Source organism: Oncorhynchus keta, chromosome 34, assembly GCF_023373465.1.
Source record: "Oncorhynchus keta strain PuntledgeMale-10-30-2019 chromosome 34, Oket_V2, whole genome shotgun sequence".
In the NCBI taxonomy this organism is placed as follows: domain Eukaryota; kingdom Metazoa; phylum Chordata; class Actinopteri; order Salmoniformes; family Salmonidae; genus Oncorhynchus; species Oncorhynchus keta.
In genome coordinates, this window is record NC_068454.1 from 32,890,666 (window position 1) to 32,908,361 (window position 17,696).

Genomic DNA, 17,696 nt, shown 5'->3' on the forward strand with positions numbered 1-17,696 from the left:
CCCCTCAAAATATTACAGAACAAAATGTCACAGTGAGACTGGGTGAGTGTGATCAGCCTGCGAGATTAGCTAGATGAAAATAACAGGGATGCAATGCTTGCTCCTTTCAAATCTTACATTTTTCAGCTTCAGCCCCCCTCAAGATATTTTTTGGCTCAAAATATCCCAGCACAAAATGTCACAGCGAGACTGGATGAGTGTAATCACCCTCTGAGATTAGCTAGATGAAAATACAAGAAACGCAATGCATGCTGCTTTCCAATCACATATCTTCAATGTGACAAATAGTTCAGATGTCACCCCAAAGTCACACAACACGCCAAAGACAGTGCAGTCGGAAAGTATTCAGACCCCTTGACTTTTTTCCACATTTCTTTACGTTACAGCCTTCTAAAATGTATTAAATAACTGTTTTTTTCCTCCTCAATCTACAGACAATACCCCATAATGACAAAGCGAAAACAGGTTTTTAGAAATGTGCTATATTTACATAAGTATTCAAACCTTTTTGCTTTTGAGCTCAGGTGCATCATCTTTGAGATGTTTCTACAACCTAATTGGATTCCACCTGTTTATTTAAGGTCCCACGGTTGACAGTGCATGTCAGAGCAAAAACCAAACCATGAGGTCGAAGGAATTGTCCGTAGAGCTCCGAGACGACAAGATTGTGTCGAGGCACAGATCTGGGGAAGGATACCAAAACATTTATGCAGCATTGAAGGTCCCCAAAAACACAGTGGCCTCCATAATTCTTAAATGGAAGAAGTTTGGAACCACCAAGACTCTTCCTAGAGCTGGCCGCCCAGCCAAACTGAGCAACCGTAGAGAAAAAGAGCTTTAGTCTGGGAGTTGATCAATGCCAAGTGTCACATCTAGAAGAAAGCTGGCACCATCCATACTGTGAAGCATGGTGATGGCAGCATCATGCTGTGGGGATGTTTTGTCAGCGGCAGGGACTGGGAAACGAGTCAGTATCGAGGGAAAGATGAACCGAGCAAAGTACAGAGAGATCTTCGGGACAAGACTCAATGTCCTTGAGTGGCCCAGCCAGAGCCCTGACAGAGTACCCGATCTAACATCTCTGGAGAGACCTGAAAATGGCTATGCAGCGACGCTGCCCATCCAACCTGACAGAGCTTGAGGGGATCTGCAGAGAAGAATGGGAGAAACTCATTTACATTTACATTTAAGTCATTTAGCAGACGCTCTTATCCAGAGCGACTTACAAATTGGTGCATTCACCTTATGACATCCAGTTGAACAGTCACTTTACAAATAGTGCATCTAAATCTTATGGGGGGGGGGGGAGGATTGGGAAGGGGTGACCTGGCCAAGATAAAGCAAAGTGGTGTGACAAAACAACACAGAGTTACACATAAACAACAACACAGAGTTACACATAAACAAACAACACAGAGTTACACATAAACAAACAACACAGAGTTACACATAAACAAACAACACAGAGTTACACATAAACAAATGTACAGTCAATAACACAAAAGAAAAGAAAAATTAAAAAATCTATGTACAGTGTGTGCAAATGCAGAAGAGTAGGGAGGTAGGCAATAAATAGGCCATAGAGGCAAACTACTTACAAATTAGCATTAATACTGGAGTGACAGATGTGCAGATGATGATGTGCAAGTAGATATACTGGGGTGCAAAAGAGCAAGAGGATAAGTAATAATATGGGGATGAGGTAGTCGGGTGTGCTATTTACAGATTGCAAATACAGGTGTGCCAAGCTCCTAGCTTCATACCCAGGAAGATTTGGGGCTGTTATCGCTGCCAAAGGTGCTTCAACAAAGTACTGAGTAAAGGGGTGGAATACTTATTTAAATGTGATATATATATATATTAGTTTTTGCTTTGTCATTATGGAGTATTGTGTGTCGATTAATGAGGGAAAAATATGATTTCATCCATTTTAGAATAAGGATGTAATGTAATAAAATGTGGAAAAAGTCAAGGGGTCTGAATACTTTGAGTGCACTGCATCCCCTGCTCCATTAAATCTTTAATTCCATGTTTCCTAAAGGCTTTTCATCCAATTTGAACCATCGGTCTGTGCACCGATGGGTCAATTGAGCTTGGAATGAGCGAAACAAAAGAGACTATCATTCAATTCTTATGCGGTGACCCATGGCCAATCAATTGATTCAATCAGTGGAGAGAATGACTCCAGCCTCTGAAAGTCTTCTCTCAAACACAAGGCTATCAACAGTTATCAGTTGTTGTATCCTTGAGCGTTGAGGAAGTCTGGATTTCCTCTCCTGTCCTCTTCCCTCCTTTTCTCTGTCCTGTCTTCCATCCGTGACAAACAATACAGGCCAAAACATGAGTCATTTTGGCACTATGCCATTTTCATTATTTTTCCATTAAATTTCTCATCAGAGGTATGTGAAATTTGAAATGCACGTTTTGAGGTGGGGGGTTCCCTCCAATTTATGCCTTGGACACAAATCGGTATCGGATGAGTCAAAATTATTTGGGTATGAGTTTTAAAAGTGAGATTTACACAGGATAGTTACTTTTAAGGCAGAGCTCAAAGATTTCTTAAACCTGTTCCCAGACTATTGGCTGTGCTCTGCAGACCACAGTTCCTAACCTTGCACGATTACAGACTGAAAAATAGCCCATGGCTCTATCTGCAGGTGTAATTAATTCCATGGTTCCTGTCCTTCGACAGGTGGCCTCTTAGCCTCCTGCTTAATTGGTGTATTGACTAGGGGTGTGAACATTTAAACTGAATTGGGATCTTTAACTTTTAGAGAAAAATCTCTAACCGAAAATAACTTTATTTGTGTATTTTATTTTTTACACAATTAAAATCAGTTTGGTAAACCCAAATATACAACTAACAGGTCCAGATCATCATCATAAAGGGAAAACATTTTTTTAAACAATTTATTTTATTTGACCTTTTATTTAACTAGGCAAGTCAGTTAAGAACAAATTCTTATATTTTCAATGACGGCCTAGGAACAGTGGGTTAACTGCCTTGTTCAGGGGCAAAACGACAGATTTTCACCTTGTTAGCTCGGGGATTCGATCTTGCAACCTTTCAATTATTTGTCCAACGCGCTAACCACTAGGCTACTTTTTTTTTTCTTTCACCTTTATTTAACCAGGTAGGCTAGTTGAGAACAAGTTCTCATTTGCAACTGCGACCTGGCCAAGATAAAGCATAGCAGTGTGAACAGACAACACAGAGTTACACATGGAGTAAACAATTAACAAGTCAATAACGCAGTAGAAAAAAAGGGGGAGTCTATATACATTGTGTGCAAAAGGCATGAGGTAGGCGAATAATTACAATTTTGCAGATTAACACGAGTGATAAATGATCAGATGGTCATGTACAGGTAGAGATATTGGTGTGCAAAAGAGCAGAAAAGTAAATAAATAAAAACAGTATGGGGATGAGGTAGGTAAAAATGGCTGGGATGTTTACCAATAGACTATGTACAGCTGCAGCGATCGGTTAGCTGCTCAGATAGCAGATGTTTGAAGTTGTTGAGGGAGATAAGTCTCCAACTTCAGCGATTTCTGCAATTCGTCACAGGCAGCAGAGAACTGGAACGAAAGGCGGCCAAATGAGGTGTTGGCTTTAGGGATGATCAGTGAGATACACCTGCTGGAGCGTGTACTACGGATGGGTGTTGCCATCGTGACCAGTGAACTGAGATAAGGCGGAGCTTTACCTAGCATGGACTTGTAGATGACCTGGAGCCAGTGTGTCTGGCGATGAATATGTAGCGAGGGCCAGCCGACTAGAGCATACAAGTCGCAGTGGTGGGTGGTATAAGGTGCTTTAGTGACAAAACGGATGGCACTGTGATAAACTGCATCCAGTTTGCTGAGTAGAGTGTTGGAAGCAATTTTGTAGATGACGTCGCCGAAGTCGAGGATCGGTAGGATAGTCAGTTTTACTAGGGTAAGTTTGGCGGCGTGAGTGAAGGAGGCTTTGTTGCGGAATAGAACGCTGACTCTTGATTTGATTTTCGATTGAAGATGTTTGATATGAGTCTGGAAGGAGAGTTTACAGTCTAGCCAGACACCTAGGTACTTATAGATGTCCACATATTCAAGGTCGGAACCATCCAGGGTGGGGATGCTGGTCAGGCGTGCGGGTGCAGGCAGCGAATGGTTGAAAATTATGCATTTGGTTTTACTAGCGTTTAAGAGCAGTTGGAGGCCACGGAAGGAGTGTTGTATTGCATTGAAGCTTGTTTGGATGTTAGATAGCAGAGTGTCCAAGGACAGGCCGGAAGTATATAGAATGGTGTCGTCTGCGTAGAGGTGGATCAGGGAATCGCCCGCAGCAAGAGCAACATCATTGATATATACAGAGAAAAGAGTCGGCCCGAGGATTGAACCCTGTGGCACCCCCATAGAGACTGCCAGAGGACCGGACAGCATGCCCTCCGATTTGACACACTGAACTCTGTCTGCAAAGTAATTGGTGAACCAGGCAAGGCAGTCATCCGAAAAACCGAGGCTACTGAGTCTGCCGATAAGAATATGGTGATTGACAGCGTCGAAAGCCTTGGCAAGATCGATGAAGACAGCTGCACAGTACTGTCTTTTATCGATGGCGGTTATGATATCGTTTAGTACCTTAAGCGTGGCTGAGGTGCACCCGTGACCGGCTCGGAAACCAGATTGCACAGCGGAGAAGGTACGGTGGGATTCGAGATGGTCAGTGACCTGTTTGTTGACTTGGCTTTCGAAGACCTTAGATAGGCAGGGCAGGATGGATATAGGTCTGTAACAGTTTGGGTCCAGGGTGTCTCCCCCTTTGAACAGGGGGATGACTGCGGCAGCTTTCTAATCCTTGGGGATCTCAGACGATATGAAAGAGTTTGAACAGGCTGGTAATAGGGGTTGCGACAATGGCAGCGGACAGTTTCAGAAATAGTTTCAGAAATAGAGGGTCCAGATTGTCAAGCCCAGTTGATTTGTACCTGCCACCCTAACGCAACAACGCTGTAATGGTAGGAGGAGATATGCATATATCAAATGATTTTCCATGGATATAATATATATAAGTTACAAATCTTTAACAATAATAATGGCAGAGAGTGAGACAGGGAAGTGACTGCAGCGATGTCCTGTATGGCAATACTTAGAGAACTTAAATGAAAAGGTGGTGAAATGCAAACTTTGCGTGGTGGAATTGAGCTACAGTGGTAGCTTAACCATCTGAAAGGGAGGCACCATGGGACCCCAGCCATTGCTGGCAGCAGCGCAGGCCCCCCCGACAACAGACGTTAGACAGGTTTTTCACACAAACAAGTGCGAAAAGGGATGGCGTGAGAAAATCACAGCGCTGATTACTGAAATTATTGCAGTTGATTTGCAGCCATTGTCAATGGTAGAGCATGTCGGCTTCAATGGGCGCCGATGGCATATCTAGAACCAGACTACAAGATGCTACGTGATGTCCCGGGTGGAGAAATTGTACTATGATTGGTCTGCAAGTACAAAGTGCGAGCTCTCAAACACCATACGTGGTGTTAACAGATTGTTGGACGTCTATGAACACGCTGCACTGCAACGAGCCATCACATTGATGAGAAGTGGGGCATGAAGTCCCATGTACTGACCATTGAGAACATGGAGAGGCAGCAGAGAACCCAAAAGCATCATTAATCCCCATCATTGCTGAGTGGATGGGGGGCAGCAGCTGTTTGGTAGCCAGGACTGCAGTAGATTGAACTGCATCACGCCCCAGCTGTCATACTCAGGACCATATCTGCATTGTGAATTCACATGTCATTTTATGATTTATCGTTTTAACCCCCGAACATCAATGTCCACGCCCCCGCGGAAATCTAATCGCCATAATAAATCAATTCCTATGATGTGTTTTTTTGCATTGGATGTAACGCGCTTCTGCGTCGGCAGTGAAAGGTGACCGAGCTAGAATGGTGTTTGTCAAAATCGTCTGTAGCATCTGAATGGTTTAGCCTACAAAATATTACGATCCCTCTATTGACCCCTCTATGAACGAGACTCTCACGAACACAAAGTTTTTTGCAGTTTTTGCTCTACGAACCCCACAAGTGTCTCGGTACTCGGTACAGCTGATCTGCCAACTTCTATCTATAGCATCCGAACAGTTTGGTCAACACACTAATATGACCCCTTTGTGGAAAGGTGGGAGACTCTCACAAACACCTACATGTTGGTTGTTTTGCTCTAGAACGGCCCCAGGCCTCTGTCAAAAGAGTGTGCAAAGCTGTCTACAAGACCACGGGTGGCTACTTTGAAGAATCTAAAATATATTTTGATTTGTTTAACACTTTTTATGGTTACTACATGATTCCAAATGTGTTATTTCATAGTTGTGATGTCTTCACCATTATTCTACAATGTAGAAAATTATACAAATAAAGAAAAACCCTTGAATGAGTAGGTGTGTCCAAACTGTTTTTAACTTCAAGGGGTCTTAAAATTCCAAATCAAATAGCAAAATTATCTTTGGTATGACCTTCTTAAAACAATTCCATATAGCTTAGTATAACCCCACATCCCCCTGCTTAGACGAGGCTTACGAGAGTCTTATAAGTTAAACAGGAAAAAAATAGCAGTTTTAAATGTTAAGACAAATTGTACATTTGTCACATCCCTAGTTATTGACAGGCCAATATCCTATGTCCCTTGTCGATGAGCACTGAGAGTGTATGAGAGGACTGCACCTGACTGTTTTAACCACTGTGGGGGAGAGAGGGGGTGCTGGAGGACACACACACACGCACTAACACTGTCTTGTTGGGTAGATTAATCCAAGCAAGTGCTGTTTTGGAACATCCAGGTTACCAGATTTTGTATAATAAAGCCTTCAGACTGTTCATCCATACAGTACATCCTAACCCTAGCCTCGGGTGCACTGTTTGGGAGTTTATACCTCTGTTGAGCACCCTGCTATCTCCCTCTGTCCAGCACTTTTCCCTGCTACTCTCTGCACCACTCTCTCAGCCTCTCCTACTGTCCCCCACCAATCAATACAGTATGGATCACTGGCCCTCTCTCTGAACCTGTAGTCTACTGTGAGATTTGACTTTGTTCTGTGACCCGGAACTCAAACGTCTAATAACAGACTAGGGTAAAATGTTTTCCTCTGATTAATCCAGCCTACACACTGTAAAGAGAGTAGGGTGTGTGTGTGAGAGGGTCTTGATTGTGTTTGGTGAGAGTTTTACCCTTGACCACTGCCTTGTACTCCCCCTCGTGTGTGCTAAAGAATGATGAGAAATTGATTTCACTAGAGCGACATACACCTTTTATCAGGTAGTTGCGGTAGACAGAAGTGTATATTGTTACTTTGCAGTCCTACCAGGTTGCTTTAAATGAAGGTCAAACTAATTGTAGAAAAGAGCAGGTAAAAAAATGGAAGCTTTTTTTGTATTGTAGAAGTTGGCCTGGGGCATTCTCTATGATAAGTGTGTTGTGTTGTGGAGAGGGTGACACTGTCCCTCTACGCTGTCACCTCTCCTGTGCAGCACAGCTCCAACCCACGCAGCTACTGTCACCTTTCCCCTCCTCGACCAGGCAGCTCACACACACACACACACACACACACACACACACACACACACACACACACACACACACACAGTGCCTTCCGAAAGTATTCATACCCCTTGACTTATTCCACATTATGTTGTTACAGCCTGAATTCAAAATGGATTAAATGTTTCAACCATCTACACACACTACCCCACAATGACAAAGTAAAAACATGTTTTTAGAAATGTTTGGATATATATTGAAAAGGAAATAGGTCTGTAATCTCATTTACATAAGTAATTACACCCCTGAGTAATTTCTTGGCAGAAGCACCTTAGGCGGCTTTTAGTATGTTTTTATCAGCTTTGCGCATCTGTATTTGGGGATATTTTTTTCCTCATTCTTCCCTGCAGATTTTCTCAAGCTCTGTTAAATTAGATGGTGACCTCCGGGGAACAGCAATCTTCAAGTCTTTCCACGGATTTTCAATGGGATTCAATTCTGGGCTTTGTCTGGGCCGCTCAGGAACTTTCTTGTTCTGAAGCCATTCTAGCGTTGCTTTGGCTGTATGTTTGGGGTCATTATCCTCTAGGAACGTAAATCTTGGGCCCAGTCTATTGTCATTTGCACTCTAAAGCAGCTTATCCTCAAGGATTTGCCTGCATTTGGCTCCATTCATTGCCAACTCTATCCTGACCAGTCTGAATCCCTGCCTCTGGAAAGCATCCCCATAGCATGATGCTGCCACCACCATGCTTCACGGTAGGGATGGTGTTTGACATGTAATGAGCTGTGTCTGTTTCTTTTTCTCCAGATATATAGCGCTTTGCATTCAGGCCAAAGAGTTCCAATTTTTCTCTCATCAGACCACATAATCTTTTGCCTTATAGTCGAAGTCTTTCCCGTGCCTTTTTGCAAACTCCTGGTGTACTGTCGTGCCTTTTTTCTCAGGTGTGGCTTCCGTCTGGCACTCTCCAATGAAGCCCAGGGGCCGGATTCACAAAACATTACTTATGAAAAAACATAAGAGTTTGTAAATGCAATTCCTCAAAATGTTCTTAGGAATTCATATTGTTTTTTTAGGAACTTCGTCAATATCTTCTTATGTGGCATTGACGTTAGTGATGTGCTTGAATCCAATAAATAACCCTATGTGACAGGGATGATTGGATTTGTTTTTTTCGTTATATTTTCACACAGCCATCAGACTAGCGATGTCAAAATCAAAAATGAATAACCAAGAAAATATTTTTGAAGTGATGGTGGAGGAAATAGCAGCCAGGAAAAGGTTGCTGCTGGGGAGACTCGATAACTGCGGGGTCACTGCAGACCAAAAACAACGGATCGGTGTGAGTTGCAGAGTCCGTCTCTGCCGTAAGGGGTATGGCAAGGGACAGTGACGCCGTAAAGAAGTGGTCCGACATCAAGTCGGCTGCTAAGAAGAAGGGACTGCGACTGGTAAGTTAGTTAGCTGCGTTAGCTAGCTGACGTGTAAAGATATTATAGCTAACGACTTCAACGTTGGCCAAGTTTTCTTTGCAAATTGACGAGATAGCACTAGCTATTTAACACTTCTAGAATATTGTAATATATTGTTAATTACTAGCTATCGAGAATTTGTGTTCTTGCTGTATTTAAATATTAGGTAACCAACTGTGTCTGTGGCACAAGAAAACGTTCATGGTTACAAAAGTATCCATTTGTCTCAAGGTTTTAGTTGTCCTAAAGTTAAGTACATTTCCAAGAAGAAATCCTAAAGCATTATTTTTAAGAATCCCATTTCTTAACTTTTTTCTTAGGAAGAAACTTAGGATAAACCTTAAGACCATTTCCAATAACTTTATTGAGAAATAGCAACTTTGCTCAACTAAGAAGTAATTTCTTCTTAACAAGGTTTTGTGAATCCGGCCCCCGATTGGTAAAGAGCTGTGGAGATTGTTGACCTTCTAGCAATTTCTCCCATCTCAGCCAAGAAACTCTGTAGTTCTGTCAGAGTGGTCATTGGGTTCTTGATCACCTCCCTGTGCCATGTCCTTCTTGCCTGGTTGCTCAGTTTGGCCTTACAGACAGGTCTAGGCAGGTCTGCGTAGTTCCATATTTTTTTTTAAATTTCCCAATGATGGAGACCACTGTGCTCTTGGGAAACCTTCAACACTAGAAATAGTTGTATACCCTTCCCTCAGAGATCTGTGGACAGTTCCTTGGACATCATGGTGTAGTTTCTGCTCTGACATGCACTGTCAGCTGTGGGAGCTTGTATTGTGTTTTCTCATGTCCAAACAATTGAATTGGCCACCAGTGGACTCAAATCAAGTTGTAGTGACATCTCAATGATGATAAAAGGAAATTGGAGGCACCTGTGCTCAATTTGAAGTATCATAGCACAGGGGTGTGAATACTTAAGTACAGTTCATTCGACCCTTGACCTTTTACACATTGTGTTACGTTACGGCCATATTCTAAAATGAATTCAATTGTTTTTTTTCCCCTCGATCTACACACAATACCCAATCATGACGAAGCAAAAACATAAAAAATAAAAAAATGTATTTAACATAAACTGATATCATGTTTACATAAGTATGCAGACCCTTTACTCAGTACTTTGTTGAATCGCCTTTGGATGGGGAGCATCGCTGAACAGCAATTTTCAGGACTCTCGGAGATGTTTGATCAGATTCAAGTCCGGGCTCTGGCTGGGCCAATCAAGGACATTGAGTCTTGTCCCGAAGCCACTGCGTTGTCTTGGTTGTGTGCTTAGGGTCGTTGGTGAACTTTGCTCTGTTAATCATTCCCTCGATTGTGACTAGTCTCCCAGTCCCTGCCGCTGAAAAACATCCCCACAGCATGATGCTGCCACCACCATGCTTCACCGTAGGGATCGTGCCAGGTTTCCTCCAGACATGACGCTTGGAATTCAGGCCAAAGAGTTCAATCTTGGTCTCATCTGACCAGAGAATCATGTTTCTCATGGTCAGAGTCCTTTAGGTGCCTTTTGGCAAATTCCAAGTGGACTGTCATGTGCGTTTTACTGAGGAGTGGCTTCCGTTTCGCCACTCTACCATAAAGGCCTGATTGGTGGAGTGCTGCAGAGATGGTTGTCCTTCTAGAAGGTTCTCCCATCTCCACATAGGAACTTTGGAGCTCTGTCAGAGTGACCATTGGTTTCTTGGTCACCTCCCTGACCAAGGCCCTTCTCCCCCAATTGCTCATTTTGGCCGGGCTGCCAGCTCTAGGAAGAGTCTTGGTAGTTCCAAACTTCTTCCATTTAAGAATGATGGATACCACTGTGTTCTTGGACTTTAAATACTTTTTTTTGGTACCCTTCCCCAGAGCTGTGCCACGACACAATCCTGTCTCGGAGGTCTACGGACAATTCCTTCGACCTCGTGGCTTAGTTTTTGCTCTGACATGCACTGTCAACCGTGGGACCTTATGTGTGTGCCTTTCCAAATCATGTCCAATAAATTGGATTTAGCACAGGTGGACTCCGATCAAGTTGTAGAAACTTTCAAGGATAATCAATAGAAACAGGATACACCTGAGCTCAATTTCAAGTCTCATAGCAAAGGGTCTTAATAGTTACAGGGGGGAGAACAAGTATTTGATACACTGACAATTTATGCAGGTTTTCTTACTTAAAGTATGTAGAGGTCTGTAACTTGTATCATAGGTACACTTCAACTGTGAGACGGAATCTAAAAATGTTTTTTTTTTAAAGATTCCAGAAAATTGTCATGGCTTTAGAAGCTTCTGATTGACATCATTTGAGTCAATTGGAGGTGTACCTGTGGATGTATTTGAAGGCCTACGTTCAAACTCAGTGAAAATCAAAGAAAATCAGCCAAGACCCCAGAAAAAAATTGTAGACCTCCACAAATCTGGTTCATCCTTGAGAGCAATTTCCAAACGCCTGAAGGTACAACGTTCATCAGTACAAATAATAGTTCACAAGTATAAACACCATGGGACCACGCAGCGATCATACCGCTCAGGAAGAGGACTCCGTCTGTCTCCTAGAGGTTAACATACTTTGGTGCGAAAAGTGCAAATCAATCCCAGAACAAGTTGTAACAGATCAAAATGTTTAAGTCAAGGGGTATGATTACTTTTTTATTTTTTTATTTTACCTTTATTTTACTAGGCAAGTCAGTTAAGAACAAATTCTTATTTTCAATGACGGCCTAGGAACAGTGGGTTAACTGCCTTGTTCAGAGGCAGAACGACAGATTTGTACCTTGTCAGCTCGGGGATTTGAACTTGCAACCTTTCGGTTAACTAGTCCAATGCTCTAACCACTAGGCTACCCTGCCGCCCCGGTGGGGGAAAAAAGTATCAAATTGTCATACTTGAGGAAAAGTAAATATACCTTAAAAGATGACTCAAGTGAAGGTCACCCAGTAAATTAATATTTGAGTAAAAGTCTAAAAGTATTTGGTTTTAAATGTACTTAAGTATCAAAAGCAAAAGTATAAATCATTTTAAGTGTCTAATATTAAGCAAACCAGACAACACTATTTTCTTGTTTTTTATTTATTTACGGATAGCCAGGGGCACAGTTCAACACTAAGACATCATTTACAAACAAATCATTTGTGTTTAGTGAGTCCAGGGATGTTCTCTTGATGACTGTGTGAATTAGACCATTTTCCTGTTCTTAAACAAGTACTTTTGGGTGCCAGGGAAAATGTAAGGAGTAAAAAGTACATAATTTTCTTTAGGAATGTAGTGGAGTACTTTATTTAAAAGTAGTTTAACTTAAGTACTTTACACCACTGACTGTACACACGAACACAGTCACTCAGACGCACAACATCTGTGCAAATAGATAAACAAAGCTAAATGTGTGTGTATGCCTATCTCACACACAAAGACAGCATACTTGACTCATTTTGGAGCGACAGCATGCCTGGCAAAAATAGTTTTTTCTAATTTGTCTATCCATCCTATTCACCACTCACATGCCCAACACTTACTTCTGCCAATATAAAGTGCTCTCATTTCTCTTTCATAACCTCAGTTCTTCCTCCTCCACAATTTCTCCCACGGTCTCACTATTCACTGAAAATAGACTCCTTTGGCTTATGCAAGTTATGTTATCCTTATCACTTTGTTAGTACGGGTTAGTTTCCCTGTAGGATATCACCTTAGAAATAACAGGAACAGAGGAAGAGCAATGACTGGTGACTGTCTTCCTATTTGTTAATGTGTGTTGTTGGTTCTCTTATTCATCATTCTAAACGGATACGGTAGGCTATCTGATGGACGGTGCATTGATAACAAGTCATAGGCCACTCCTCCCGTTTATTGTTATTTCTCATGGTCTACATCAAGCTGTGGGTCCTGCATTAGAATCCAGTCAGATATTTGTAAGGCATTTAAACATCAGGCTAATTATGCACAGTAGTTGTTTCAAGGTCAAGAGCTGGATCTTGTTTAAAAAAAATATCCCAGATGGGGGAATCAACCGTATGGAGATATAAGATCATTAAAATAGAGGGCAGGTCCTGTAGAGAAAGGTATTGACTATATTTCATTTAAATGCAAATCCACCAACTGTCAAACATGGCCTCTGCCAGCACTGCAGTTTGCATCACAGCCCAGGAAAATATTTGTTTTTATTCCAAGTACGTTTATTTCTTCACTTGCAATCAATTGTCTTCTGCTTTTGGATGGCACCATCCTTTATTTTATAATGAAATGGCAAAGTGATAAGAGCAAATTGGGCCCATCGCCTTTGAAAAGCAGATATATGCCTCGCAGAAAACAATGTGTGGTTACTACCATTAGAAATCGCCGTTAGGGTTGGTATCCATTAACAGTAGTGTTTCCTTGTTCTAATGAGCCTTTCATTCTCATCCTCCCCTTCAATGCATTGACTGTCTTTGGTTTAACCCCATCAATAACAAGCCAAATGTATTGAACACACAGCATGCATTTTGTATTCGTGTATCATGATCTGTATAAATAAGCACCAATCCACAAATGTAAAAATCCGGTAAAAATCAGGCCAGCTAATTCAACTATTTGGGCCAGCTAATACAACTGTACACCGCAATAGTGTTGCAAATATAGAGTAATATAGGGCTAGGGTTTCAATTATTTACGTTGGACTTAGTGGTTAACATATTATGGCTACCACACTATAATTTCTACAACCTTGAAAGGCAGGTATCAACATGGCCGAATGAGAGGCTGCCAGCGATTTTATAGAAATCGCTTCTACGGGTACACATCTTTTTCAATGAATTCAAGTCCCTTTCTACGCGTGAGAACATTCATTTTCTTGTTGTTAAATTCCTGCCAAAAGTCAGGTGACCTAAGCGCTTCCAAATATGGATTTGCATATCTGTCATGTTTGCACATATCTCCTATGAGCAAATCTTTATGCCAGTCATTTTAATTAAGACCCTTGGAAATGACCTGCATACCTGCAGGTATACCTTTTTTTGGAATGCAATATATCGATTTACAAATACAAATCAAAAGGTGTTTGTTTGTGGATAGCGATTTACATTTGTGCATTGCTACTAATTTGTACAGATCATGATACACATACAACATGCATGCTGTGTGTTCACAATACATTTGGCTTGATATTGATCCCGTACATCACTCCCTGTGGGGTCTACTTGATTTAACCGAGTGTTCTTGATTTAACCTTATGACTCCCTGTGGAGTACACTATATTTGACCCTTTCATTCCCTGAGAAGTGTCTTCATGTTAACCCTGTTACTCAAACAAATACGTTTGGAACTGGACAGGGCTTTGGATCATTATTTTCCTCACAAATCTCAGCTCATAGCCAACTGACAACTAAATAGAAAACAAAAACATGTTGTTTTTCCCCCCCCATCAGTTTGTTTATTCTCCAGAATGTGTCAATACGTATTAAACCTCCATGTGGCACAAGTCTATGGCATTATTATTTGGCAGGGGAATAGAGTTGAATGTCCACACTGACGTCCTCGAAGTGAAGCTAGCATACATTAAGAGCTATTTTGTAAGGGTAATTGTTTACACGTCGCCCGTCGACATCTCATTATGTTTAATGATTCATGAATTAACACACCCTTTGCAAAGACGGAGACGCTCAATTAAAAGAGCCAGTGTCCTCTTTTTCTTTTTTTCTTTTTATGTCCTCAAAATATATATGTTAATGACTACCCATCATACCGTTCTTCTGTGTTTTAATCATCAAGGATATTTGCCTAATACGTTCCCAGGGGCAAACCACTTGCATAATCAGAAAATGTTCCATCTTCATTAGATACAATAGAACTAATCAGATGATATCCAATTAGGGCATTCAACAATTTTGTTTGTGTTAATTTGTTGGCTCAAAAAAGTTCACCGATTTGGCCTGGTTATTACTGACAAGTTTTAGTTTGACTTTTAATGGGACATACAACTATGATGATCTATGGATGTCTGCTGATGTTTTGTCTGTTGCTTCTGTGTCTTTCAGGATGTAGTCTGGGGATTGAACTCCTTGTTTACCGTAAGTACCTTTTTTTTTTTTTAAATCAAAACTATTTGACATCTACAATTTCTTGTTACATTACAGCCTTATTCTAAAATGGATTAAATAAAAAAATTAAAAAAGAAGAATCCTCAGCAATCTACACACATTACCCCATAATGACAATACAGAATTTTGGGGGGGACATTTTTGCACATTTATTAAAATAAATTAAAAAAAATACCTTATTTTACATAAGTATTCAGACCCTTTGCTGTGGGACTTGAAATTGAGCTCATGAGACTCGAAATTGAGCTCAAGTTCATCCTGTTTCCATTGATCATCCTTGAGGTGTTTCTACAACTTGGAGTCCACCTGTAGTATTTTCAATATATTGGACATGACTTGGAAAGGCACACACCTGTCTATAATATATTGTCCCACAGTTACCAGAGCAAAAACCAAGCCATGAGGTCAAATGAATTGTCCGCAGAGCTTCGAAACAGGATTGTGTCGAGGCACAGATCTGGGAAAGGGTACCAAAATATTTCTGCAGCATTGAAGGTCCCCAAGAACACAGTGGCCTCCATAATTCTTAAATGGAAGAAGTATGGAACCACCAAAACTCTTCCTAGAGCTGGCCGCCCAGCCAAACTGAGCAATCGGAGGAGAAGGGCCTTGGTCAGGGAGGTCACTCTGACAGAGCTCTAGAGTTCCTTTATGAAGATGGGAGAACCTTCCAGAATGATAACCATCTCTGCAGCACTTTATGGTAGGGTGGACAGACGGAAGCCACTCTTCAGTGAATGACAGCCTGCTTGGAGTTTGCCAAAAGGCACCTAAAGACTCTGACGGTTTTGTATTTATTTATTTAACGTTTCTTTAAGAACAAATTCTTATTTACAATGATGGCCTAGGAAGAGTGGGTTAATAACGGCCTTTTTCAGGGGCAGAAATACACATTTTTACCTTTTCAGCTCGGGGATTCGATCTAACTACCTTTCGGTTACTGGCCCAATGCTCTAACCACTAGGCTATCTGCTGCCCCAAGATTCTCTGGTCTGGTGAAACCAATATTGAACTCTTAATCCTGAATGCCAAGCGTCACATCTGGTTGAAACCTGGCACAATCCCTACGGTGAAGCATGGTGGTGGCAGCATCATGCTGCGGGGATGTTTTTCAGCAGCAGGGACTGGGAGACTAGTCAAGATTGAGGGGAAATATGAAAGGAGCAAAGTACAGAGAGAGATGATAACCTGCTCCAGAGTGCTTAGGACCTCAGACTGGAGCGAAGGTTCACCTTCCAGCAGGACAACGACCCTAAGCACACCGCCAAGACAACGCAGGAGTGGCTTCGGGACAAGTCTAAATGTCCTTGAGTGGCCCAGTTAGAGCCTGATCACACATCACTGGAGAGACCTGAAAATAGTTGTACAGCATTGCTCCCCATCCAACTTGACAGAGCTTGAGAGAATCTACAGAGAAGAATGCGAGAAACCCCCCCAAATACAGCTGTGCCACGCTTGTAGCGTCATACCCCAGAAGAGTCGAGGCTGTAATCACTGCCAAAGGTGGTTCAACAAAGTACTAAGGGTCTGAATACTTATGTAAATGTGATATTTCAGTTTTATTTTATTTTTTGGCACAAAATTCTAAAAAACTGCTTTTGTTATTATGTGCTATTGTGTGTAGATTGATGAGGGGGGAAAAAAACAATTTCATCCATTTTAGAATAAGGCTGTAACTTAACAAAATGTGAAAAAGTCTAGGGGTCTGAATACTTTCCAAAAGCATTGCATGTTAAAATGTGTTTCTATGCTTATGACAACAGGTATAGACTGAGTTGTTACTGTAAAGCCTATCTATTTTTTTTATAAAACCATACAAACCTGTTTTTATGAGCAATTCCCCAAGCATTTTCTGTGAACATTGAGGAGAAAGCAGGTAGGTAAGGAGAATGAGCGTGTTAAGTGTTCCAGTAAGCGACTGTTGTTGCTTGGTTGATTGGGTTGATAGCATCTCTTTCGCTCCTCTCCTGGCTGCTTCCCACAATGATGATGCAGCCTGATGCTCAGTCATGCCCTGAGGCTTAGCTCTTAATCAGGAAGTGAGGCGCTCTACACACAGGCCTAGCCGCCATTTTTATCTCCTTAATAACACACCGCGCCTCGCCCGCCGCGCACGCCGTCTCTACGGCAACCGGCTAATTACACGACTTTGTCTTTTAACTTAAATCCAGGGTGACATTGCATACTGCCAGTGGCTGTTAGTCAGGCAAATGTTGTCTGATACTGTTACGTTTGTTGTTTTCACCTGGGTTAGCGGGTTTTAGTTTATCTGAAACTGTTTTTAGTGAACTTTTGCTGACTCAAGCTCATTTTCTCTTTAATTTCATTCAGGATCTACTGAACTTCGATGACCCATTGAACATCGACGCGGCCGAGCATCATCTGCGCGATAAGGTAACGACACCAACCAGCCCACCTGAAGGGAGGTCATCTTCCCTATGTCCTGTCCATGACCTTACATGGGCAGCAGTAAGTAGGACGTGTTTAGAAGGTCTGAAAGCTCTAGAAGTGGAATGTGGGGCTATTCTGTAGAACTCACTAATGACCACTTTGTTCACAATCATTGGGTACTGTGTACTGTGTAATCTGTCTCACTGTGTGTCTAAGTAGTGCCCTATATAGAGAATTGGGTGCCATTTATGATTC

General features: G+C 41.8%; 1 protein-coding gene across 1 annotated transcript in view; it reads left to right on the forward strand.

Annotated features, from left to right (window-relative positions):
• The window catches only part of LOC118366968 (NEDD8-conjugating enzyme UBE2F), an 89,113-nt gene that overhangs the window by 54,214 nt on the left and 17,203 nt on the right, over positions 1-17,696 (forward strand). The window contains exons 8-9 of the mRNA XM_035749841.2: positions 14,988-15,020; positions 17,382-17,444. Of these exons, the coding sequence (XP_035605734.1) occupies positions 14,988-15,020; positions 17,382-17,444 (96 nt within the window). The remainder of the gene's footprint in view (positions 1-14,987; positions 15,021-17,381; positions 17,445-17,696) is intronic.